Source organism: Perissodus microlepis, chromosome 18 (assembly GCF_051167445.1).
Source record: "Perissodus microlepis isolate ML-2025 ecotype Zambia chromosome 18, ASM5116744v1, whole genome shotgun sequence".
Classification (NCBI taxonomy): Eukaryota; Metazoa; Chordata; class Actinopteri; order Cichliformes; family Cichlidae; genus Perissodus; species Perissodus microlepis.
Window position 1 is genome coordinate 10,702,603 of NC_140478.1, and position 20,938 is coordinate 10,723,540.

At 42.8% G+C, this 20,938-nt stretch overlaps 2 protein-coding genes across 2 annotated transcripts; one reads left to right on the forward strand and one right to left on the reverse strand.

The window, feature by feature from the left end:
* The first annotated feature begins 1,081 nt into the window (after positions 1-1,081).
* Positions 1,082-5,797, forward strand: kcnmb3 (potassium calcium-activated channel subfamily M regulatory beta subunit 3). Its single transcript, XM_084912457.1, has 3 exons — positions 1,082-1,336; positions 2,196-2,379; positions 2,916-5,797. Exons 1-3 carry the CDS (start codon positions 1,149-1,151, stop codon positions 3,282-3,284), a joined length of 741 nt encoding a protein of 246 aa, XP_084768583.1. The 5' UTR covers positions 1,082-1,148; the 3' UTR covers positions 3,285-5,797.
* LOC146367312 (phosphatidylinositol 4,5-bisphosphate 3-kinase catalytic subunit alpha isoform) lies at positions 5,798-20,835 on the reverse strand. The gene is made up of 21 exons (XM_084912456.1): positions 20,445-20,835; positions 19,195-19,610; positions 18,842-19,051; positions 18,489-18,739; positions 17,872-18,117; positions 17,559-17,644; positions 17,352-17,457; positions 15,531-15,683; positions 14,993-15,127; positions 14,310-14,434; positions 13,671-13,752; positions 13,006-13,170; positions 12,778-12,881; positions 12,378-12,549; positions 11,290-11,396; positions 10,877-10,998; positions 10,444-10,522; positions 10,054-10,224; positions 9,786-9,903; positions 9,527-9,678; positions 5,798-8,730 (listed from the first exon to the last, which is right to left on the reverse strand). Exons 2-21 carry the CDS (start codon positions 19,544-19,546, stop codon positions 8,460-8,462), a joined length of 3,207 nt encoding a protein of 1,068 aa, XP_084768582.1. The 5' UTR covers positions 19,547-19,610; positions 20,445-20,835; the 3' UTR covers positions 5,798-8,459.
* Between the last annotated feature and the right edge of the window lie 103 nt (positions 20,836-20,938).

A 20,938-nucleotide genomic window follows, 5' to 3' on the forward strand; every position in this document is an offset into this window, starting at 1 on the left:
ATTTTAGTTCATTGCACAGTTTGTCAGCTGCACATCCATGATGAGAATCTCCCATTCCACTGCATCCCAAAGGTGCACTGTAATGTTCAAGAAACCAGTTTGAGCTGATTTGAGTTTTCTGACACGGTGCATTATCCTGCTAGAAGGAGCCATCAGAAGACGGGAACACTGTGGGCACAAAGGGATGGATGTGGTCAGTAGCAAAACTGTGTGTTAACAAAATATCCCATGAAGCTGAACTGTTGATACAAGGCAGGCTAGATCCATGCTTTTGTGTTATTTATACCAAATTCTGATCCAACCATCTAAATGTTGCAGCAAAAATCAAGTCTTGTCAGACCAGGCAACATTTTCCCAGTCTTCTGTTTTCCAATTTTAATGTAGCCTCAGTTTCCTGCTCTTAGACGACAGGAGCGGCACCCAGTGTTGTCTTCTGCTGTTGCTGTAACAAATCTGCTTCAAGATTCAACCTGTCCTGATCTTCTGCTTACATTTGGTGTAACGAGTGGTTATTTGAGATACTGTTGTTTTTCATCTCACAGCAGTCTGGCTAGCCTATGTTTATATGGCTAGATGCATTGCTTGCTGCTGTGTGACAGGCAAGAACAAGCAGCGAACAGGTGCAGCTAACAAACTGCCGATTAAAGGAAATACTAAGGCCCACATTATTAACACTGGACTAATTAAAATGATTCCTCCAGCTTGACCTCTAATCACTCATTTGTTGTTTATGGGTTGTTTTTCTCTTACAGTGTTCATGTCTAGCTAAATAAGCTAGTTCCTAAACTAATGACCTTCCCACGAGCCTCTGCTGCGCTTCCTGTTTATTGCTAATTAGCAAGTGGTACAATAGCATGCTACCATGCTAAGTGGCGTTTAGCTCAAACCACCCGTGTTTTCAAACACAGCCTTACAGAGCTGCTAGCATGGCTCATTTTTTTGAAGTATTGGTTACATTTTGTTGTATTTCCTTTCATTTTTATCACTTACATTACTTTAAATACATTTTGTATGTAAGTCATTTATTGTTTTAAAGAGTGTAAAATTAACCAAACGTGAAATCATTTAAGTTTGAATCACTTCTGAATTAAATCCCTGTATGTGTGTGTGTCTGTGTGTGTGTGAGGCCCGGGGAATTCTGCCACACTATGGTGGCTCAGGACCGCGATCGAAGCCGAGGAGCTGACGGGCACGGAGAGCAGGGGATTCGGACACAGGTGCCAGGTGCAAGCGTCGGGGAGGACCGCGCCATCCTGCTGGGCTGCACCATGATGGCCTTCTCTGTGCTCATGTTCTTTGTAGTCGGCATCACAATGATCAAACCCTTTGTTAACAGGTACACTGGGGAGTGTTGTCTCGTTTCCAGGCTCAGTTACAAATGCATCCCCTCACTGAAGGCTTGTTCTCCCCGTGTCTGTGCGGGTGATTCCAGGTGCTGCAGTTTTCTCAGACAGTCCAAAGACGTGTGTGTTAAGAGTGAATGCGAGTGTGAATGGTTGCCTGTCTCTCTGCGTGTTAGTCTTGAGATAGAGTGGTGACCTGCCTCTTGCCCCGTGACAGCTGGTGTATATTTTTCCTTCTGCTGAGCTTTCTTAATCATTTTGAAAGATTTCTCCGCAACAAACTGATAAAAGGCACTTAAAAACACATGACATGTGATTGTTGTTGCACCCTATTCTCCTGCAACAGCTTTTACAAGTTTTATTGGCATTCACCATCAGTTGTGTCACATAATCTCCTGTCAGAATAACAAAGCTGGTATAACAGGAATCACTGATTATGCTTATGCTCTGTATTCCTGCATGGAATTTTTATTCCAGTAGTTTTTCTTGCCTGTCTGAGAGTTCCTAGAAGAATTCAGCACAACAATGGACAATGACCGACAGACCAATGACAGACAATGCTGAGCAAGTCTAAAGTTTCCATGTTCAGGATCTTAATTTAGCTGTTAACATGCTAAATATTGGCAAACTGCACTAAACCACACAGACGAAGTAAGAAATTCTAAGAACTTGGGCAGGAACCCTGCTCCTGTGGAAAAGTTGATGGGTCAGTCTATCCCACACTAATTTTGCTACTACAAATTGCAGTAACAATCCTTTATGCGGCTGTTTTAATTAGTGCCATTGAGGTGTGCATGTGAATTCTGTAAGTCTGAAGGCTTCTCTGAAGCTTCCCTGCTGGTTGTCTTCCAGTGGCTGGGATGATGGTAATGCCAGCTGTGTGCTGCAGAAGAGTGAGATACTGGAGGAGTGGGTGGACTGCAGAGGTGTGAGCACAGTGCCGTGCCTCAAGGCGACGGTGACGGTTTACTTCAATGGCTCCACCGAGGAGGCCGTGCTCCACTTAAATGAGGATTCTGTTCTCCTCGCGACCGAGGTGTGGATTTAAAACACAAAATTCCAGGTTTTAGGAATTGTTACATGAACTGCCCAGGAGGAGGACATCAGTTCTGGAGCATTAAATTTGAATATTAGGTCTTTATATCTATATAGCACAGCATGTAAGATTACTTTGTTTAGTAATTCTTAATTTTAATTCTCAGGTGTTTTATTATCCATCTAAGCATGGACCTGGGAATGCATGTGAGAAAGCGATGAAGGCTGAACTAGCTGACAGGATGGAAAAGCAGCAACACTTTTAATGCCTGTGCCCTTGTGAATAAGCCAGTAGATATTATTAGGAGATGCTCTCACACTGCACTTCTGCTCCATTCAGAGAGATTCTATGAAGTATTTTTCGGCACCGGTGCAGAAAACGGAGGCTTGTAAATTCCCTTTGCTTTTTTTAACAGACACCAAAAAAAAAAAAGACCCTTGCAGCTCGTCGCACTGATTGCAATCAGTCCTGCCAACTGTAAGGGGTAGGTCACTTGATAAAAAATTACACTTGAATCTTATCTTTTTCTCTCTCAGTGTTTCTACATGCCCAAATGCCAAATGGACAGAAAAGCACTTCAGGATCAAGTCCAGAAAGTGAACAGCAGCCTGGACAGTCTGCTCGGGAACAACACCGCGTGTTTAACTGATCAGACGAGGTACCCCAACCACGCCATCTTACGCAGGAAGTACACTTTGCAGATGGTCCTATTTGCACTGCTGTGGCCCTGTATACTTCTGGGCGGTGGAGCTCTGCTGGTGGGCCTTGTGAAACTGACTCAGTGTCTAGCCCATCTGTCCACAGAGGTGATCAGTGAAGCTGCAGGGGGCCGGCTGACTTCAAGATACACTCATGGTAAACTGTACAGGCTGCTCCGTAGGTCCAGCGCACAGTCTCCCTCATGACATGTCCAGAGCTTAAGCTGTAATATGCCAAAAAATGCCATTTTTGTAAGCCTTTTAACTGGTACATATCTAGTTATCTAGTGTTGATTTGTAAAAGGTTAGTCAAAGTACAATGTTGGTCTGAAGTGTGAGAATTGAAAATCTATAGTTTTTGCCTCCTTATTAAAAAGTGCCTTCCTCTGTTATTAAATAGACACTGATGTCCAAATATTGGCAGAAAGAAACAAAGTCTGCTTGAACAGCCACACCATTCATGATGTTTCACACTCAGTCAGCACCAATTAGTACCTCTCATGTTTAATTAGGCATATATTCAATATTTGTTAAGTGTCGAGCAGGTAGCGCTCCAACTTTCTTGGGCCAGGGATCACTTACAGGAGAGAAGCATTCCAATGCTCTCCTGGTAATCCAAACACTGATTTATCTAGCCTGGGCTCTGGGTCACTGACTAATACTTTATAATGTTTTCCAGATAGCAAGCTGGCTAATAAGTCCGTTTATGAGGGATGATTATTTGCACCCTGAGAGAAGTGAGGAAATTCGTGACAGATTGATGTGATGTGTCACAGTTGGATGAGAGTTTCTATTGGTCCAATGATAATATGCGAGGGAGTACTGGACACAATATATTTAGAATAATAACAGACTCTGCTTGAATGTCTTTGCATGATTCATGGTTAAAAATAATTCTCATCTTGGAGTTTTGTGTAAAACTCTCAATGCACTTCTCGTGTCTTTATGTTTCATTTCAAAGGATCCAGACTCTCTTGTTATTTTTAAAGTGCTTTTGAGAGATAGATCTACAGGTTTTTTGAAGCTTTTTCACATTATCTCTTTTTGGACACTTGTTCTTCATTCATTTTCAGTGCAATCCTTGAATAACTGAACATGTCCAGAGGATTTCTTCTTTGTTTGGTGTTTGTTTTTAAGCCACTTAACACTGGCCTATGAATCATTCAAGCATAAAAAAGCAACTAACTCAACGGATGAACCAGTGTTGTGTCTACATGCAACAGACAACTTGACAAAGACAATTTTAAATTGTATCTTTAGGCACTTTGTTAACTTGTACCCATTTGCTTAGATGAAAAATTCTATGAAAGATGTATAAAATAACAGAGACAAACATCAAGTAGTATTTTTACACCAACAAGGTGATTCCCAAAGCGCCAGTAGCAGAAAACACGACCTAACTCAGCATGGTGTGCAGTGTGCCCTTAAAAAACCATCTATAGCAGATGAACTGTATCTGAAAGTCATGTCTGTAAGAGATAATATCCAGAAAAGACCTGACACAGGACCTAAAGATACATCTGGCACTACTGTTCACTGAAGCCTAATAAGAAACGACCTAAGTGGAAGGGTGGGTGTTAAGATGCCTCTCTTAATGAGTGGACTGGACTTAAAATCAGTGGCAACGGACATTTTCTGTTAAAATCATTGTCAGTATGTATGGAGGAGTTGAGAGAGGTACAACAGTGGGTGTCTACAGCCTTCTGTAAAACACGGTGGAGGCTGTGTCATGGTTTGGGGCAGCATCTCAGCCATTGGTGTTGGTGATCTTAACAAAATTTGTAGAACAGATCAGCATGAATGATCCCAAACACACTGCCAATGCAGTAAAAGTATACCGGGATAGAAAAATGCAGAATGTAACACTATTGCTCCCTAGATCCTGGACCTCACAAAAAAACAGTAAACATCCAAAGATACGCTTTGAATGTCCTTCAAGAAGCCTAGAGAACTATTCCTGAAGACTACGCGATCGTGGCTCAAAAGTTGGCAGTTCGTCTTGTAATCAGAAGGTTGCCGGTTCAAGCTCCGGCTCGGAGCTCTCGGTCGTTGTGTCCTTGGGCAAGACACTTCACCCGTTGCCTACTGGTGGTGGTCAGAGGGCCCGGTGGCGCCAGTGTCCGGCAGCCTCGCCTCTATCAGTGCGCCCCAGGCAATGTAGCTTGCCATCACCAGTGTGTGAATGGGTGGATGACTGAACGTGTAAAGCGCTTCGGGGTCCTTAGGGTAAGGCTAAGTAAAGCGCTATACAAATACAGGCCATTTACTTAAAAAAAATGACAAGAAAGCTGCCCAAAAGGGTTCAGGCTGTGATGAAGAATAAAGGTAGTCATATGAAGTACTCACTGCCAACCTTCACCTTGTATACAGTTTCCATGTTTTTACTTTTCAATAAATGTATGCACTTATTTCCCAATTCTGAGCAAAATATAAAAACATGAGGAATGACTCAAGACTTTTGCACAGTAGTTACTCTTACCGCAATCATTTAATGTTAGATAATGTTAATGGGAGTCATTTCATAAGTGTGCCATATTGCACAAACCCTTCTAATAAGTCTTTTTTTGTATTTTTCTATGGAAACCTTTATAATGCTTCTCTTCATGGCTTTGGCTCACTGTGTAAATATTATTCTGGAGTTGTTTTTTTGTAAGCATGGAAATGAAAAAGTGGCTTGTAAATGACCTAAATGTTTAAACGAGTAAAATAAACTGCCAGACTTATTCACGAGGAGAAATGTTTTTATTCAACAGCACAATAAATGAATGCATACAGACATGGTGATATGAGGATGACTAAAAAGAAGTATTTGAGGTGTTTTTTTCTGACATATACAGGTGGAAAGATAACTAGCATGGGTCTGGATCATTTTAAAACATGCAGGGTAGTTTCTTTGTACGCGTTGTGCTTAGAGACTTCCACTTGGGGCAAAAATTCCCTCCACTTGATGTGAGAATGGTACTCCAACTGCAGCACCAAGTCCTTGTCCTTCAGTCACATCCTTTTCGATGACAAGAGGCTGTTTGCTGGATTTTGCGTGAGGATGGTGAATGTTACACGTGACTCCTCCTTTTTTTTTAAACTTTTTTTTTGCCTTTTTCCTGGTTAGCCGTTACTCATGAGATTGCTTACATTTAAAAAATACAAAAATATATTACCTCTGTAGTTATTCAAGGAAAGCATTTGCACACGTTGTATCAGTATCTGTTAACTTCACTGTGACTTTGTTGTACCTTAAACAAGTAACAAGGTCATTTCTATACATGAAATTCAAGTAGACAACATCAGGTCGAAGAAAAAAAAAAAAAGGTAGATAGTCATGCATAATGCAGTGTGAGAAACAAAACAAGTACAAAGGGAGAGAGCGTGGTTTAGATAGGGCTTCTATAAAGTATATTTGAGGGTTAGTTCTGTCAGTTCGGGTCCGGCCCACTGCTCTGTATCCCGTACAGAAGCGCATGCATGTCAGTCGACAGTTTCCTGAGCAGTTTTAAGTCCTCGCTCAAACTTCGCTTACTTTAACAGACTTAACGTTTCCAGGAAACTGCCCTGTTAGGCATCACTTTAGTAAAGCTACAACACTTATGGACGCGTACAAGAGTCTGTGCAGCGATAACGCCGGCCACGCTTCCACGCACAGGGCAACAATCACAGGTATGGAAGAAGACACTTGGAAGGTTTCAAAAATATAACTTCAGATACTTTTCTTTCTTTGCTCTCTGTGATTGAGAGCAAAAAAGTTTTGTTTTTTTGTTTTATTTTTTAAACACATGGCTTAGACCAAAGCTCCAAAGTTTCTCAAGGACAAGTAAAAGGCAGGGTCCAGAGGTGTTTTGCACAGCTCTTTCTGCTGGGAAGTAGATGATACTGTTACACGGCAACTTAGTGAGTTTTTTGGGGTTTTTTCCTTCTTCCGTGCACTTTGTATACAAAGTCCACCGACGGTTCTCTGTGCGAGCACGCCAGGGGGAAGATGCGCTTCCCTCTGTGCCCGACGTCAGTATACAGTACATGTTATAGGATCATGACTTGCATAGAGTAACTGCACAGCACACGAAATGAACACCGCACATCCTTTGTTTCCCGCCCGTGTTAGCTAAACGACAATACAACCACCAAACAGGAAAAAACAGGGATGCGCTGATACATTGGTCGGTTATAGAGCCTGACGTTTATCGACCTGTAAGTGTCGTCCAACATGAATCTGGTGCTGGCTAAATGTTCCGAGAAAAAATGTTTTTTCTAACTAACGTATTGAGCAAAAACTTTGTTTTCCTGAAACAAACTAGCGCAATACAAAAACAAACAAAAAGGGGGGGAAAAAAACGCTTTTGGCCAAATTCATATTTTGGTGCATCCCAAAAAAAAAAAGAAAAAGAAAGACGAACCCTAACCAGCTGGTCATCAGAAAGGTTTTCTCGGGTCCATGTGCACTGAATAGATGACACGTTTGTGCCTCTACATGTGACACAAACTAATACTGACAGACAAGAAAAAAACAAATACTGCAGACATCAGTGCTAAGAGTACACACAAGACATGGAATAGTAGTGATTATTTGGGGGGTTTGTTTGTTTTTAACAATAAGACTGCTGACTAGTGGAGTTATGCATGTAGTACTTTGGCTCAGTAGAGAATAGATTCAAAAAGGAATATGTGCACCAAATGCATACAAGTATATGGATATACTGCTGTACAAAAAGTCACTTATATGACGGGACATGATTTGTACACTGGTAGGTTACAAATAGGTCATCATTGCAATTTCTTCAAATAGTGTTAAATGCTTAGTTGAGGTTTTCCCAAAAAACTTTGAGGTTTGTTCAGTGTTTATATAATCTTATTGGAAAATTCTGAGAGTACCTGGCAGGTGAGCTGCCCGGCTGCAACAACAGCCCCATCTTCACCTGGCCCCGCCTTCATCAGTTCAAAAATAGGTAGTTGAAATAATTTGGTTTCAATCTCTCTTTATAAAAAGCTAGCTGTGCTCATCGTGTATCACTTCATGAAGTTCCTCTCTTAATGTTGATGGTTGTAGAAGCTTTGAAAATAAAAAGATAAAATGTAACCTGTCTATACTTGGTTCACATAAAGGCCAATGCTGTCCAGGTCCACGCTAGCTTAGCTCCTATGAAGACAACAGGTGAAATTTAACCTTAAGTTCATAACGCAGGGAGAGAAATTTCAGACGTCTGTAAGGAAAAGGAGCATTTAGGCATTTCTTCTGAGCGTGCTCGTTTTGAGTCGCGTTGGCAGGCAAAGTTTCAGAGTCAAGCACTGGCAGAAATATTCACCAGGCCTTAGTGTGTTAGAGGAAACAACTTGCTTATTTTTTATTGTTCTTGTGGTTCTTCGTGTCCTGCTGCTGCCACCATTCTTTCCTCAGTTCATGGCATGCTGGCGAATCGTGTGGAAGATCCAGTCCATCTTGGTAGTCCAGCCGCCGTGGTGAGCGTCGTTCATCTGCTTCATGAAGTAGTCGAGGGCCTCCTGCTCCGACTTGTCCAGGGCCAGGGTCTTCCTGATGTAAGCGATGTCGTCGAACGACTGCAGCTCAGGCATTCCCGAGCCCAGCATCATGGAGAAGAGGTTGATGAAGAGGTTGGCGTGCTGCCGGATTGCCAGGTACGCTTTGTAGCACATCTCCTGGAATCTGAAGAGGGAAGCAAAACGAGCAGGGTCAAGTTCTGTTACCCACCCCAGTTACCCACCAGAGACTGCTGCTATTTTAAATCTGGCACTGTGTGCAGTAAAAGACAACAGAAGAATCATCAACTTTCTTACATTTGAAGTGCAAGACCTCAATTAGAACCTATTCACACTGTGATTGGCTGTGTCCAAAAATTCATTCCCATTGGCTAGACATTTTTGCAGGAGGTGCAAAAGATACTGGGAGAGTCTTTGAACATGGACCCTTTATCTCTTTCGGGACATCCAATTTGGAACAATATTGAGGACATCAGCTTCATTAGACTACATCCTTGCATACGCTGCAAGGAATAAAATTTCCATGTCTTGGATAAATGACAAACCTGATCCAGAATTTCTATGGAACATTTGAGCAGCTTGCGTCATTCCTCCAGGAAACAGTTTATGAGAATCTGGGCTCCGGATCTTTGTTTCACAAACTCTTCAGTCACTTTGTTGCTCTCAGATCTCATCAGTGACAGAAAACCTTTGGTGTGTGTTTACAATAAGATCACTAGTGGCCACATCTGTCACGGCTTGACTGTCTGATCTTTTGTTTTGTTTTTGCTACAAGCCTGTGGTGCCTACCATTTGATTTATATTTATTTACTTCTTCCGTTTCTCTCCTAACACCTTCAGATTTTTATTTTTACACAGACTAGTTGCTGTGCTGAGTCATTTGTTGTAACAAAAAAATTTAAAAAGACGACTCAAAAAGCACCTCATCCACCCTTTCAGCGTCGCTGTGGGTGAAGCATTACCTTTCAAACTCCCTCGTTTTGGTGCACTCTTGCGTTCCTTTGCTAATAACAATCAAAAAGTCCTGTGTGAGCACAAAGGGGACGCGCTCCCTCTTGTACCCAAACTTCTTCTTTTTGTGGTCAAGGAAGTGACCAAAGTCTATGTGGAACAGCTGTGAACACAGAAAATATGACACATTAAATTATAAAGGATAAACCAAAAAATCTAAAGTATAGAGATGAAGTTTAACTCAGAAAGAGAAGCGGCTGTAATCATTACCTGCCCATCATCTTTAACCATGATGTTGCTGTTGTGCCTATCTCCTATGCCCAGGATAAATGTAGCTACACAGTAGCCTGCGCACGACCGTGTGAACAGATCGATGGCCTGGTCGTACCTGAGACGGCAAAAAAAAAAAAAAGCAAAATCATTTGAGGCAGTCTAGGAAATTTATGCAGATGTCGTCACAAAGGAAGTAGAAATAGAAAAAAAAAAGGCTTGACATTAATAATTAACATTAATTAACATCTCTACTGAGCTCACTCACATCTCTCCCTTGTTCTTATCCTTGAGCCACTGATGTAGAGTGTGGCTGTTGAACTGCAGCGCCCCCTTTAGGCCTCCTTTGCACTGGATCTGCATGATGGTGTGAGAGTTCCTCACCACCTCAATCAAACCCACGCAGTCGCCGATAGACAAACAGCCATAGGGCAGCATCCTGGAAGAGGAAGCGTAGAAAACATGAGAGGCAAGGCGATAAAGAAAAAATATATATATATCAAGACAGCACTGATGGACTTTATATTAAATGACGTGAGGTGGCTGGCAGGGTCTGCCTGCTAATCTGCATTCAAGTATGGCTCGCAGAACATGAAAGGTCCGGTGCCTGTTAATGGGTACCTGCATCCCTGCTGTCATGACGAAGTGAGGAGCCTACCTGAGATCAAGGCCTTGGTTCTGCCAGATGTTCTCCATTATCCTAATGATCTGTAGCGTCAGCATGTCCTGCCTCAGATCTGCAGAGGCAAAGAGAGACAAGGAGGTGGATAACGGTGAGGTGAATATGAGCTGCTGAGCTGCTTTGATCAACTCCATGATGCATTATGGAGCAGAGCTTTCAAAGTCATGTTGGTCACAGACGCTGCAGCAAAAAAGCACAAGCTGCTGCCGTGAAGCGGGGGTCAAATACGAGCACTGCTCCTTCTGAGTTCTGCGTTAAGAGCGCAGTTATAGTTGTATTTATGTAGCATGAAACGACGCAGCGCAGGCTGAACTGTGCGCATGCTCGGCAGGTGTGTGTGTGTGTGTGTGTGCTGAGAGTGTGAGCGCTGAGGAGAGGACAGACAGGCGGAGGTAGAGGCACAACTCACCATCTCCATTTTTGAAGATGATTTCATTGTTCTGAAAGAGCAGCTCCGACATCATATCTGGGTTTTCCCAGTTAAGCCACAGAGGTCTCTTTGCTGACGACATCATCCTGCATTCCTCCAGGCTAAAGTAAAGACATGGATATGTTTTAGCAGGAAAAATACACATACATGTATATAAAAGGAAAGGAGGAAAGCCCTCTGTAATTGTGGTTGTGCTCATCACAGCAACAGAGCTCTACAAGCATTCAGTTCATAATGGTCCTAATGTGCTTGATATGAACCAAACTGTTCAGCTCTTATTACATCTGGTAATACTTCAAGCCTCGGAGAGGAGAGGGCGAAAGCATCACCTGCAGGGGGAATAAAATGCCAACCATTTGAGAGGACTGTGTTAGATAAGAGTGCTGAAGTACCGGAGGTTTCCCAGCTGATGTGCCGGATTCAGCGGAGAGGTGAAGCTTTGCAGTGCATCCATGTAGTCAGGTCTTTTCATCTGCTCCACCAGAAACTTCATTTGAACCTTAGAGGGGATTAAACAAATGTGACAGTTTCCTCAGGTGCTGAGCAACTGGATAAACGGGCTGGCCTAAGTTCATATGCAGCAATCACAGTCAACTTTCTGCTGCTTCTCTTCAGCAAAATCTCTCACAATGAGGTAATGCTCCTTCACTGAGGGCTTTCAGGCAATGACATACACCCTCTGGTGGCCATGCTGAACCATCTAAGAAGCACCAGGTAGATTTAGATTGGATGGGCACTGGGCATTTCATACTGGTTTAATACATGACCAAGCCATCCAAGCTAACCACTGTGACTGGCATAGCAACTAGTAGCAAAACATTTTTATAGCCTGTAGCTACATATTAAGTTCACTAACTACTAACGACTACTAACCTTAAGTTCCATATTTAACTGGAACTAGTACTATAAGGATAAGAGACCCATTATTTTCATTTCAATTAAATATTTTCATTTGACTCTTCTGGGTTAGCTCTGCATGAGTCACAGTTTAAAATAATCCTTGTTTATTTCATGCTGAGCCTTTGTGGAGTCCCTCAGGTCATCCTCTGTCTTAAACGAGGAGGTTGCTGATTAAGTCCAGCATCCCTTCTTCTGATTGGCTACCCCTCACAAACAGAAAATTGGAACAGCAGGTGGGTGGGGCTTCTGTTATCTGTGTTTCTGAGATGATTGAGGTTTTTCACTCTCACTGATGTCATAAAGACCCAAAAGCAAAATAATAATAATAATAATGATAATACAAAATACACTGAATGAGTGAATACGAAAAGCTTTTTTTTTTAAAAAAAAGAAATATCTTATGCCAGTGTGGCTGAATATTTTACTACAAGCAATTAAGAGGGAAAAAAAGCAAAGCTCCAAATTCTATCACTGCACTCTAATGTGGTGTCCCTGCGGCCAGGCCGGTCCAGATGTTGTCAAGATTAAACCAAACGATTCAGTGGATCACATTCAAAACAGCTGCCAGCTGTCAGATTACCTTCTGAGCCTCATCTTTTTTCTCCTGTTTGAGGAGGTCAGTGAGATTGATGAGCTTCTCCATGGCCTCCACCTGTCTGCTCAAGTGCTTCAGATACATGCCACAGGCCCGGCAGTAGGACTCCAGAAGCAGACCAAACCGCTGGCTCACTGTCTTGTTGTGCATCTCTGACCTTCACGCATAAAAACAAGGAAAGAAAAAAAAGTTTAAGAGGTTCTGTCCCAAAGAAAATACGCTCTGCCTCCCTGGAAATCCTAAAACATAAACCAATGTGAGGCATCTTCAAAGTATGTTTTTTAAATTCATCCGTACCCGAGGCCAAACACTCAAACAAGACTTTAACCTTTCGCTTACAAACAGTTCCAACTTCCTGAAAGAAAATCCTTTTAAATAAACTCACTTTAAATGCCAGAAGAAGAAATGTCCTATCCTCTGATTGGTTAACGCCTTTTTCAGCAGGAACCGTGCGAGTGGGTTATCAAGGTACTGCTCGTACTTCAGAACCTAAGACACGGCCACAGAGAATATATCGAAAATACCTTCAGTCCATCAAGCAAAACATGTGACTCATCAGCAAAACATGCCAGAATGAAAATGGCTCCCGTGGCTTATTTTGATCCAAACACACCTGAACCAGCTGAATGAGATACTGGGAGAGTTTGTCATCAGTTAGGTATTTCTCAAGGCACTTCACAGCAAACTCTCTGACCATAGGATCGGGGAAGTTGCAATCCAACAACTCCATGGCTTGTTCTGGTTTGATAGCAGGCCAGTCCTTTAGAAGGCAATACATCTGAAATGAGAAAAGGGCAGCTAAATACAGAACACAGATTTTAAACAACCCTGTAATACACAGCTGTATAAGGACTATGAGAAGTTGCCCCTTCATACATGTTGCAGACAACAGATTCTCTGTGTCAGAGTTGTATTCTCACCACTGCAAAGTTCTCCTATAGATTTAGGTGTGTAGTGTTCCCTAGGTAGCTGCTGAAGGAGGCAGGACACATTACACTCACTCACTCCCCGTGAAATCTCCAGCCTGCCTGCTCTATTCTCACACTGGCTCAATCTGACATCACACAGACTTTGTACTAGGGAGCTGGCAGGGTGAAGGCTGCTCGAGTTCAATCCATCTGAGTATGACATTTAGGTTCTCGCATCAAGCCCTGCTGGGTCTAGAAAAGTCATGCTGTGGCTCATGTGCAAAAACAGGTCGAGAACATGAGTAAGCATGTTCAATCACTGTTAAAAAGTAATATCAAGGTGTATCAGCTGTAGAAACCCCGCACTCACCTGTGCAACCTCATCTCTGGAGTTCCACTTCACAGCCAGGAGGATCTTGGGAAGGATCTCTGGCATATTGATGCAGTCATGTCTAAAATAAAATTGGTGACAAAACAAATAAGTTATAACTTTTTCCACCATCAGCATTAAAGACTTCTGTGTACAAATCTAGCAGCTCTGATAACCAGGTGCTAACTCTTCCACTAGTACCTACTCGTCCTACTGCTCATTTAGTCATCAGGGTTTTCCATTAGGTGGTACTGGTGGTGTATTTTATTGCCTACTCTTCCGGGGATCCAAGCGAACTGAGTCAATCTGAAAACGTGACATCAACAGGCTGCATGCCACTGATTAGGCTGGACTGTGGCGTCATGAGAGCCGGCAACGGCTACGCAAAAAACAAAATCATGCTCCCCGAGTCTGAGAAAAAGCCATACACTGAGCTACAGGTGTACCCTCTCCTCTACATCCTCCATTGTTGTGTTCCATTTGTGTTGCATACAAATGATGTCGGCCACATTGACCTCACGCACATTAGGTGCTATTCAATTGTAATGGAAAAAGACTGAAGCAGAGTAAAGACGAGTCGACCCGAGTGGGTACTGGCTCAAAAGCCCTTTATAAAAGCATACCAGCACACATCATTACCTGTGTCTCCACAGGAAGTCCTTCTCCTGCTCAGTGATTTCAGAAAGTGGGTCTCTGTTACACACTTGCCGTAGCTGCTCATTGTCGCCGTCAGTCAGGGGGTTGTCCCGTGCCAGTCTGTTACTCTATGACACCAAAATAACACAGTTTAGCAAAACAAACCAAGGAGGTCAGAGTCGGGTCTAGAGCCACTTGTCATATAACAGCGGGATGATTCTTCTCATTTCCAGCTCCACATTTTCAGTCACATTTGCTATAGTGACTCTGCATGATTCACAGTTCAAAATAGTCTAAGTCTATCTTGTACTGAGCCTTGGTGAGGCCCATTGGTTCATCCTCTGTCTAAAACGATCCGTTTCAGCTCCTCTCCCTTTAAGGAAAACCTTTCTTCTGATTGGCTGCACCTGATTGAGTCCCTGAGATGACATTATTAGGGATATCCACTCTCAATCACATCACAGAGCCAAGAGGCGAAGAAAATGACCTTATTATTAGAAACGCCCATGTCTAACTGTGTATATATCTAACAGAAAGATAAACCTTATAGGCCCCCATACTTTCTGTGTGGAGTGCACATGAACTATGATGTGGCAGCTCTTCAATGAAAATCACGTCGGATAATGTGTTCATGTATCTGACCAGCAAAGCAAAACAGAAACCAACAAACACGTGTTTACTCTTACCAAACCAGTGTGGCAGTAATTAAAGCCAAGCTCTCTGGATATGTTCCAGTTTGCATGATCCTCAATGGTAGACATATCAGGAAACTTGACAGGGGAGCTGTAATGGTCAAACTCCAGCTCCAGACATGGGGTTTCCTGTATGTTTAGAAAACGGTAAAGAGGGGAAAAGGTCATTCAAGGTGTTTATTGTAATCAAATTAAGGCGCCTGTGTCAATGAGTAATTAATTAATTGGGATAAGGAGCTTGGTTGCTTAAATCGAGCAGCTTAAGCAGCAGCTGCTGCATTACTGAAACTGTACAAGGTGTCGCCAGCTTTGCTATAACTGGGTCACAAGGCTTAAAAGTTATTATTATGCATAATGCGTGTATGTGAAAAGCTTCAGATGCTGGCAAAAACTCAAGTGTTTATAAACTGCATCCTGATCCATTCAGGTTTATGCACGTTAAAGATACAATGCTACTATTATCAACATGTTTGTATATACAGAACAGAGAAACACTGGAAGTGCAAACAGCAAAGAAAGTTTTGCCACTTGCCTTGTTAGGGTTGGAGCCCGTGACACCGATAGGGTTGAGCAGGTCTTCCAGGCCATGTGGGACAGGCCACAGGTTGAGAGCCATCTTCCCTGCTACTAGTGTGTGGGTGTAGTCAAACAGGTTAATGTTGCCCCAGGCGAGGGGACAGTGTTCCTACAGGAAACAAGTAAAAAGGATCCATGTGAAAATCATCAGCAAGGCAACAGCTGGTGGATACGGAGCAGACAGGTGCAGTGGAATAAAAACAAACAGGGAAGTTGGTGATAATAAAGTAAGAACAGGTAAGACGATAATAAAATGTCCAAAGCAGCGGTCCCCAACCTTTTTTGCGCCACGGACCGGTTTATGCCCGACAATATTTTCACGGACCGGCCTTTAAGGTGTCGCGGATAAATACAACAAAATAAAACTAGTACCGGTACCGAAAAAAAGAAGATTTATTCATAACACACGTGAAAAGACCCAGGAAAACCGAGTTAACGATAAAAACAATAACAAAATAACGCTGAAAACCGATAAAAACCCTGAAAACCATACATTTCACACCTGAGCCTCAACTCTCGCGGCCCGGTACCAAACGACTCACGGACCGGTACCGGTCCGAGGCCCGGGGGTTGGGGACCGCTGGTCCAAAGTACATGTGGTCATTGGTTTGGCTGATCATAACTATTAATAGAAACATGGTTTTTAGCAAAAAAACACAAGAAGAGAAAAAAGAGCTGCAGCAGGCAGACTGCACAGCTCCAACTCCTGCCCTGCTCCTGTATGGAAATCCATTTAAACCACGCGCACCATGAAACTTAATCGCATCTGCTGCTGGTCTGCTGGGAAAAGGGCCAATTACTGATTGACTTCTTAATTAAAACCATGCTAGTTTGTTTGGCTGTCGGGCAGATACACCACTTGCGCTTTTGATACATTTCTGACAGAATAATTTCTCCACGAGTGCTTGCTGTAATATTAAAACACACTTGTTGGCCAAAATCAACAAGGTGTTAAATCATGGCCTCTTTCACCCCGGAGGGGGAAAACAAAATAAAACAACCACTCTGTGGCTAATGAGATGGTACAAGAAAAACACAATAGCTAAGATTAATGTGCTTCATTTCTGTTGCACCAAAGTCAGTGGAGGTGCAGAGAATAATTTTGAGAACAGTTTTGATAACATCTGTGGCACTGATTGGTTTATATTGGGCTGTTATTCACTCTCCATATTAAAGGTTTGATTCAAGAGAAGCAAAGATCATTTTTGAGGCCGTTTTTCAACCCTTGTAAGTCACACGATGAGACACGGATAGAATAAACCAGTCGAGTTTGATGCAAGTGGTTGCGTGATTGACAATGCCTACTGAATCACAGGCTATGATACACCAACGCAACATTGACGCTGTTTCTTTCTCTGCTACACCCTCCTTGGCACAGACAAGATCATAGTTAAAGAGCATGTCATATTAAAAGATCAGCTACATTTTTTTCTTGGTTGGCATCCCAAACACTTTGTTTGGCACATTTTACTTCCATCAATTCGGTTTGTGTTTTTTAACAAGTGCCCGTGTCGAGTAGATCGGGGCATGAGTTGTAGTTGCATTCCAGTTGGCTGACTGATGAACACAGGTCCTAGAAGCAGTTGATGAAAGATTAATTTCTAACAATGCCTTACTGTCAACAACCATCTTTGGCTACAGGACCATTATAAGGGCCAACTTCACTCACTGTGCCGTGACTGATTCAATTTCGGGATTTTTTTTAAAAGAAAATATGCGAATTTTACGACAATACCTTGAAGATTTTAATATAAAATGTTGACATTTCAGTGCTAACCTCTTTAGCTCCCTTCCTTCCTTTGACAGAGCAAATGGAGAGGCAGAGTCGGGCAGCTCGGGGGACTTCTGGAATGTACATGTCGTAAGTCAGCCACTCGTTCCACCTGCCACAAACAGGAACATAACCACAGATATGAATCAGTCACATTAGTGCCACAAAGCTCAGTAAAATCTTAGAGTACGAAACACTTTGATTATGCACAACCTGGGGTTTGAGCACGGCACACGTAGTGTGTTGACATTGTCGCACAGCTGCTCTCCACCATGGTATATCCCAGTCCTGACGTAGATCTAGATCAGCAACAAATCAAAAGATTTATAAAGTATTCTAAGCGATAAAGATTTCTTTCAGCACATTTCTGACTGAGAAAGATGGCGAGACGCTGTGCAACATCTTTTAATAATCTCCAAGCTACTGAGATGGAATATTACAGTCAGAATGAATTTTACTCAAATGAGAAACAAGCCAGATGAGCTTTAAAGAAAAACAAGATGACAACAATGTACTGCAGTTGTACCTTGTCAATGTCTCTGATGTTGACATTGACATAAGTGGCGCACAGTATCTTAATCCTTAGCGTTCCGTTGATAGTCCACAGATTCTTGGTGGCTGTTTCCCCATTCATGTAGGGTGTTGCTGTGGATATTCGCCTTGCATATGACGGCATGGTGAAGAAATCCATGGGCAGTTGGGAATACAGGCTGTCTTTTGACATTAGCATCAGGTTAGGCATTCTTCCCAGCATGATACAGCTGCGCACATACTGTTGAGGACAGATAAAAGTGACATTTTGACATAGATGCGATTGTGACATTTTGACGCCGCTCGTGTCATTTTGACATTTTGAAGCCATTCGTACACATCTGGGCCTATCAAAATGTAAATTCCAAGAATTTATAATTGCAGCTCAGCAATAACTGACGCACTCAGCACTTTGTACTTGTGTGATGTGTGTGGGGCTTTTCTCGAACGTGCACACTTGACTGGCCGAACATTTCCTCAGAAATTTAATTTCATGCCCTAAGTGTCGAACACATTTGTGTTGGATGATAATTTGATGTGAGGTGGATCTGTCTCTCCCCCTCTAAGTACAATAGAATCAGCTGCAGCCAAGCTAAGATTTAATTAGATTACCTTGTACTGACTCAGAGGGTATTTCTCCAGTAAGTACTCATCACAGCCGCAGACTTTGAGGATGTACTTTCCCTGATACTCCTGCACACACATCTTTAACTGCTCCTGGGAGAGCAGCATGCTGCGCGTCTTCTTCCGAATGGCTTCTGCAATCACTTGCTCTGGTACATAATCATGATTGATCTTCAGGGTGTACTTCTGTTTGTCATTGGTGGGCGAAACAATGACCCAAATGACCACAATGATTTGACCTGAGGGAAATAAAGTAACAGATGAAACAGAGAGCAAAAGCATAGGCAAAACAGTTCCAGCACAGTAAGGAGTGCTGCCCACCTCGGAGTAAAATGCCTCACCTTTGTCTAGCTTGCTATAGATGTGCCTGGGAAGCTCTGCTGAGGATTCAACATTGGGAGGGTAGACGTACAATGCTCTGCTGTGGGGTCCGTTGCTGTCTCTGAGGTCCACGGCTTCTTTGCAAACATTTAAAATGTTCCTTCTGAAGTCCTGCACCTCAGGGTCTTTCACCAAATCAAACTCACATATAGGCATACCAATAGCAAAACCTGAAAGGAAAAAAAGCAATTGCGTTTTGTTATTATGTATTAAAAAGGAGAGCCAACGACAACACAATACAGTGTATATAACACACAGTATAACCAAATAAATACGGGCTGTTTTTAACGGCACAGTAAGTCAGGAACTGTACCTATCTCTCTGTTGAGAATCTTCTCTTCTCTGTTGCCTACTGGCTCAATAACCTTGAGGAAGGCCTGGAAAAGCCTAAGATCACATAACCTCCTGGTCTCATCATAAAACTCTTCCCGCTCTGCTTCCTGGGTGACACTGACAAAGATGTAGGAGCTCTCCTCCTGCAGCAGATGGTAGAGAGGGTACTTCCTGGCCTCTTTGAAAAGCTCATGCTTGACTGTAGTAAGTGTGGCCTCCCGGAGGCACTCCAACGTGAGAATCATGCCATTTGGCAGAAGGCAGTCCACTAGGATGCTGGGGGGCATCAAGTGCATCCCCCATAGTTCTCCCGATGATGGTCTGGGAGCCATGGCTTCGCCAGCAGATCCTCTCTATTCTGAGCCCAGTAATTACCAGATGAGCAATTTTGACCAACTGAGAAACAGAAAGAAGCAGAATTATATAAGAAGCTCTGAGCAGTATACACAAATGCAAAACGCCTGTGGTAAATATTTCACTACAGTTATGGCAGCTGCTTCTCAGTGACAGGATATACAAAAATGTAACTATATCCAAGGGAGTTGGAAACATCAAACTTTAACTAATTATGAAGAATTTTAGAAGAAGAACAAAAATAATTGTAGAATTCCTGTAGTGTCACTCTTTAGTATTTGTGTGCTACTTATATAACAGATGTTTCTTTGGCTCGGTTAGCACAAGAGCGGCAGCACAACATATGCCAATAACTTGACGTTACAAACTAATCCAATGATAACAAAAATTGTCAACTCATCAGATGCGCAAAATCGACCACATGTGTCAGCTGGTGTTGAATTAGCTCAAGTTAAAGTGGACAGAAATGAACTGATGCAGGGCTGTGGACTCAAAAGGTCTTTGAGAATCATGTAAACAAACTTGTTAGCTAGCAAATTTCCCCGTATATTGGTTTATCACGGCTAACACAGCTAAGCATTGAGCTTGACATACGCATTGACTGGTTGGATGTGTACTGCTGTCTGGTGGTTTAACTTTAGATAATGTTTCTTTGACGAGCTAGCTAGCCAAGCTAGCCAAGTTCACCAAGAAGATCAATGTCATATACAGTATGAAGACCTCTCCTCATGCACACGCTATTTTCACGCTGGCCCTAATGTAATTAAAGGGTACGAGTGAACAGTGTTGTGTGAGTAACGGGATAGCTTTATCAACAGCAAAACCAAACACACTGCAAAAAACAAAACAACAACAAAATTAACATGTTAGGTTTACCTGTGTCAGCTAACGGCAACCGGTTAGCCGTAAAGCTAGTCGGACTGCTCAATCATTAGCCGCGGCTAGCTGAGTAAATCCCATCCGCTCGAGAACTCCCAAGCAGCCGCGCTACTTTAGTCCATCCGAAGAGTGACACGGGGCGGTCGGGACAGTGCCGCTTTTCAGAAGGAAACACGTCCCTAGCTCCCACCGAGGTTGTCAATATTCTGTAGTGGAGTAAGTCTATAACACTTCTTGTTGTTCGTCATCGTGCCGTCCCGAAAATATACTGCACTGCTTGGTAACACGCTAGCTCCACACAGCTAGCCTGTTCGAGGGCTGCTAGCAGGCTCATCGTCTCGGACCGCCTTCCCACACTGACCGAGCTGGTGGAGGAGTTTGTCATGAGATAAGACTGGGGAATTCACGGGAAACCGCCTGCTCGCTGTTTTCTTGAAATGAAATGTCTCCAAAGAAAAGCTATCAGATTTCACATGCAGAGTCCAAACCCT

Bases quoted from the DNA above. Each gene is read 5' to 3' on its own strand.
- kcnmb3 (XM_084912457.1), top strand. From the start codon at position 1,149: ATGGTGGCTCAGGACCGCGATCGAAGCCGAGGAGCTGACGGGCACGGA. The intron at 1,337-2,195 runs GTACACTGGGGA...GTTGTCTTCCAG, and splicing joins ATCAAACCCTTTGTTAACAG to TGGCTGGGATGATGGTAATG. The intron at 2,380-2,915 runs GTGTGGATTTAA...TTTCTCTCTCAG, and splicing joins CTGTTCTCCTCGCGACCGAG to TGTTTCTACATGCCCAAATG.
- LOC146367312 (XM_084912456.1), bottom strand. From the start codon at position 19,546: ATGGCTCCCAGACCATCATCGGGAGAACTATGGGGGATGCACTTGATG. The intron at 11,397-12,377 runs GTAATCTGACAG...ATCCCCTCTAAG, and splicing joins AAAAAGATGAGGCTCAGAAG to GTTCAAATGAAGTTTCTGGT. The intron at 10,999-11,289 runs GTACTTCAGCAC...TCTTTACTTTAG, and splicing joins CATCAGCTGGGAAACCTCCG to CCTGGAGGAATGCAGGATGA.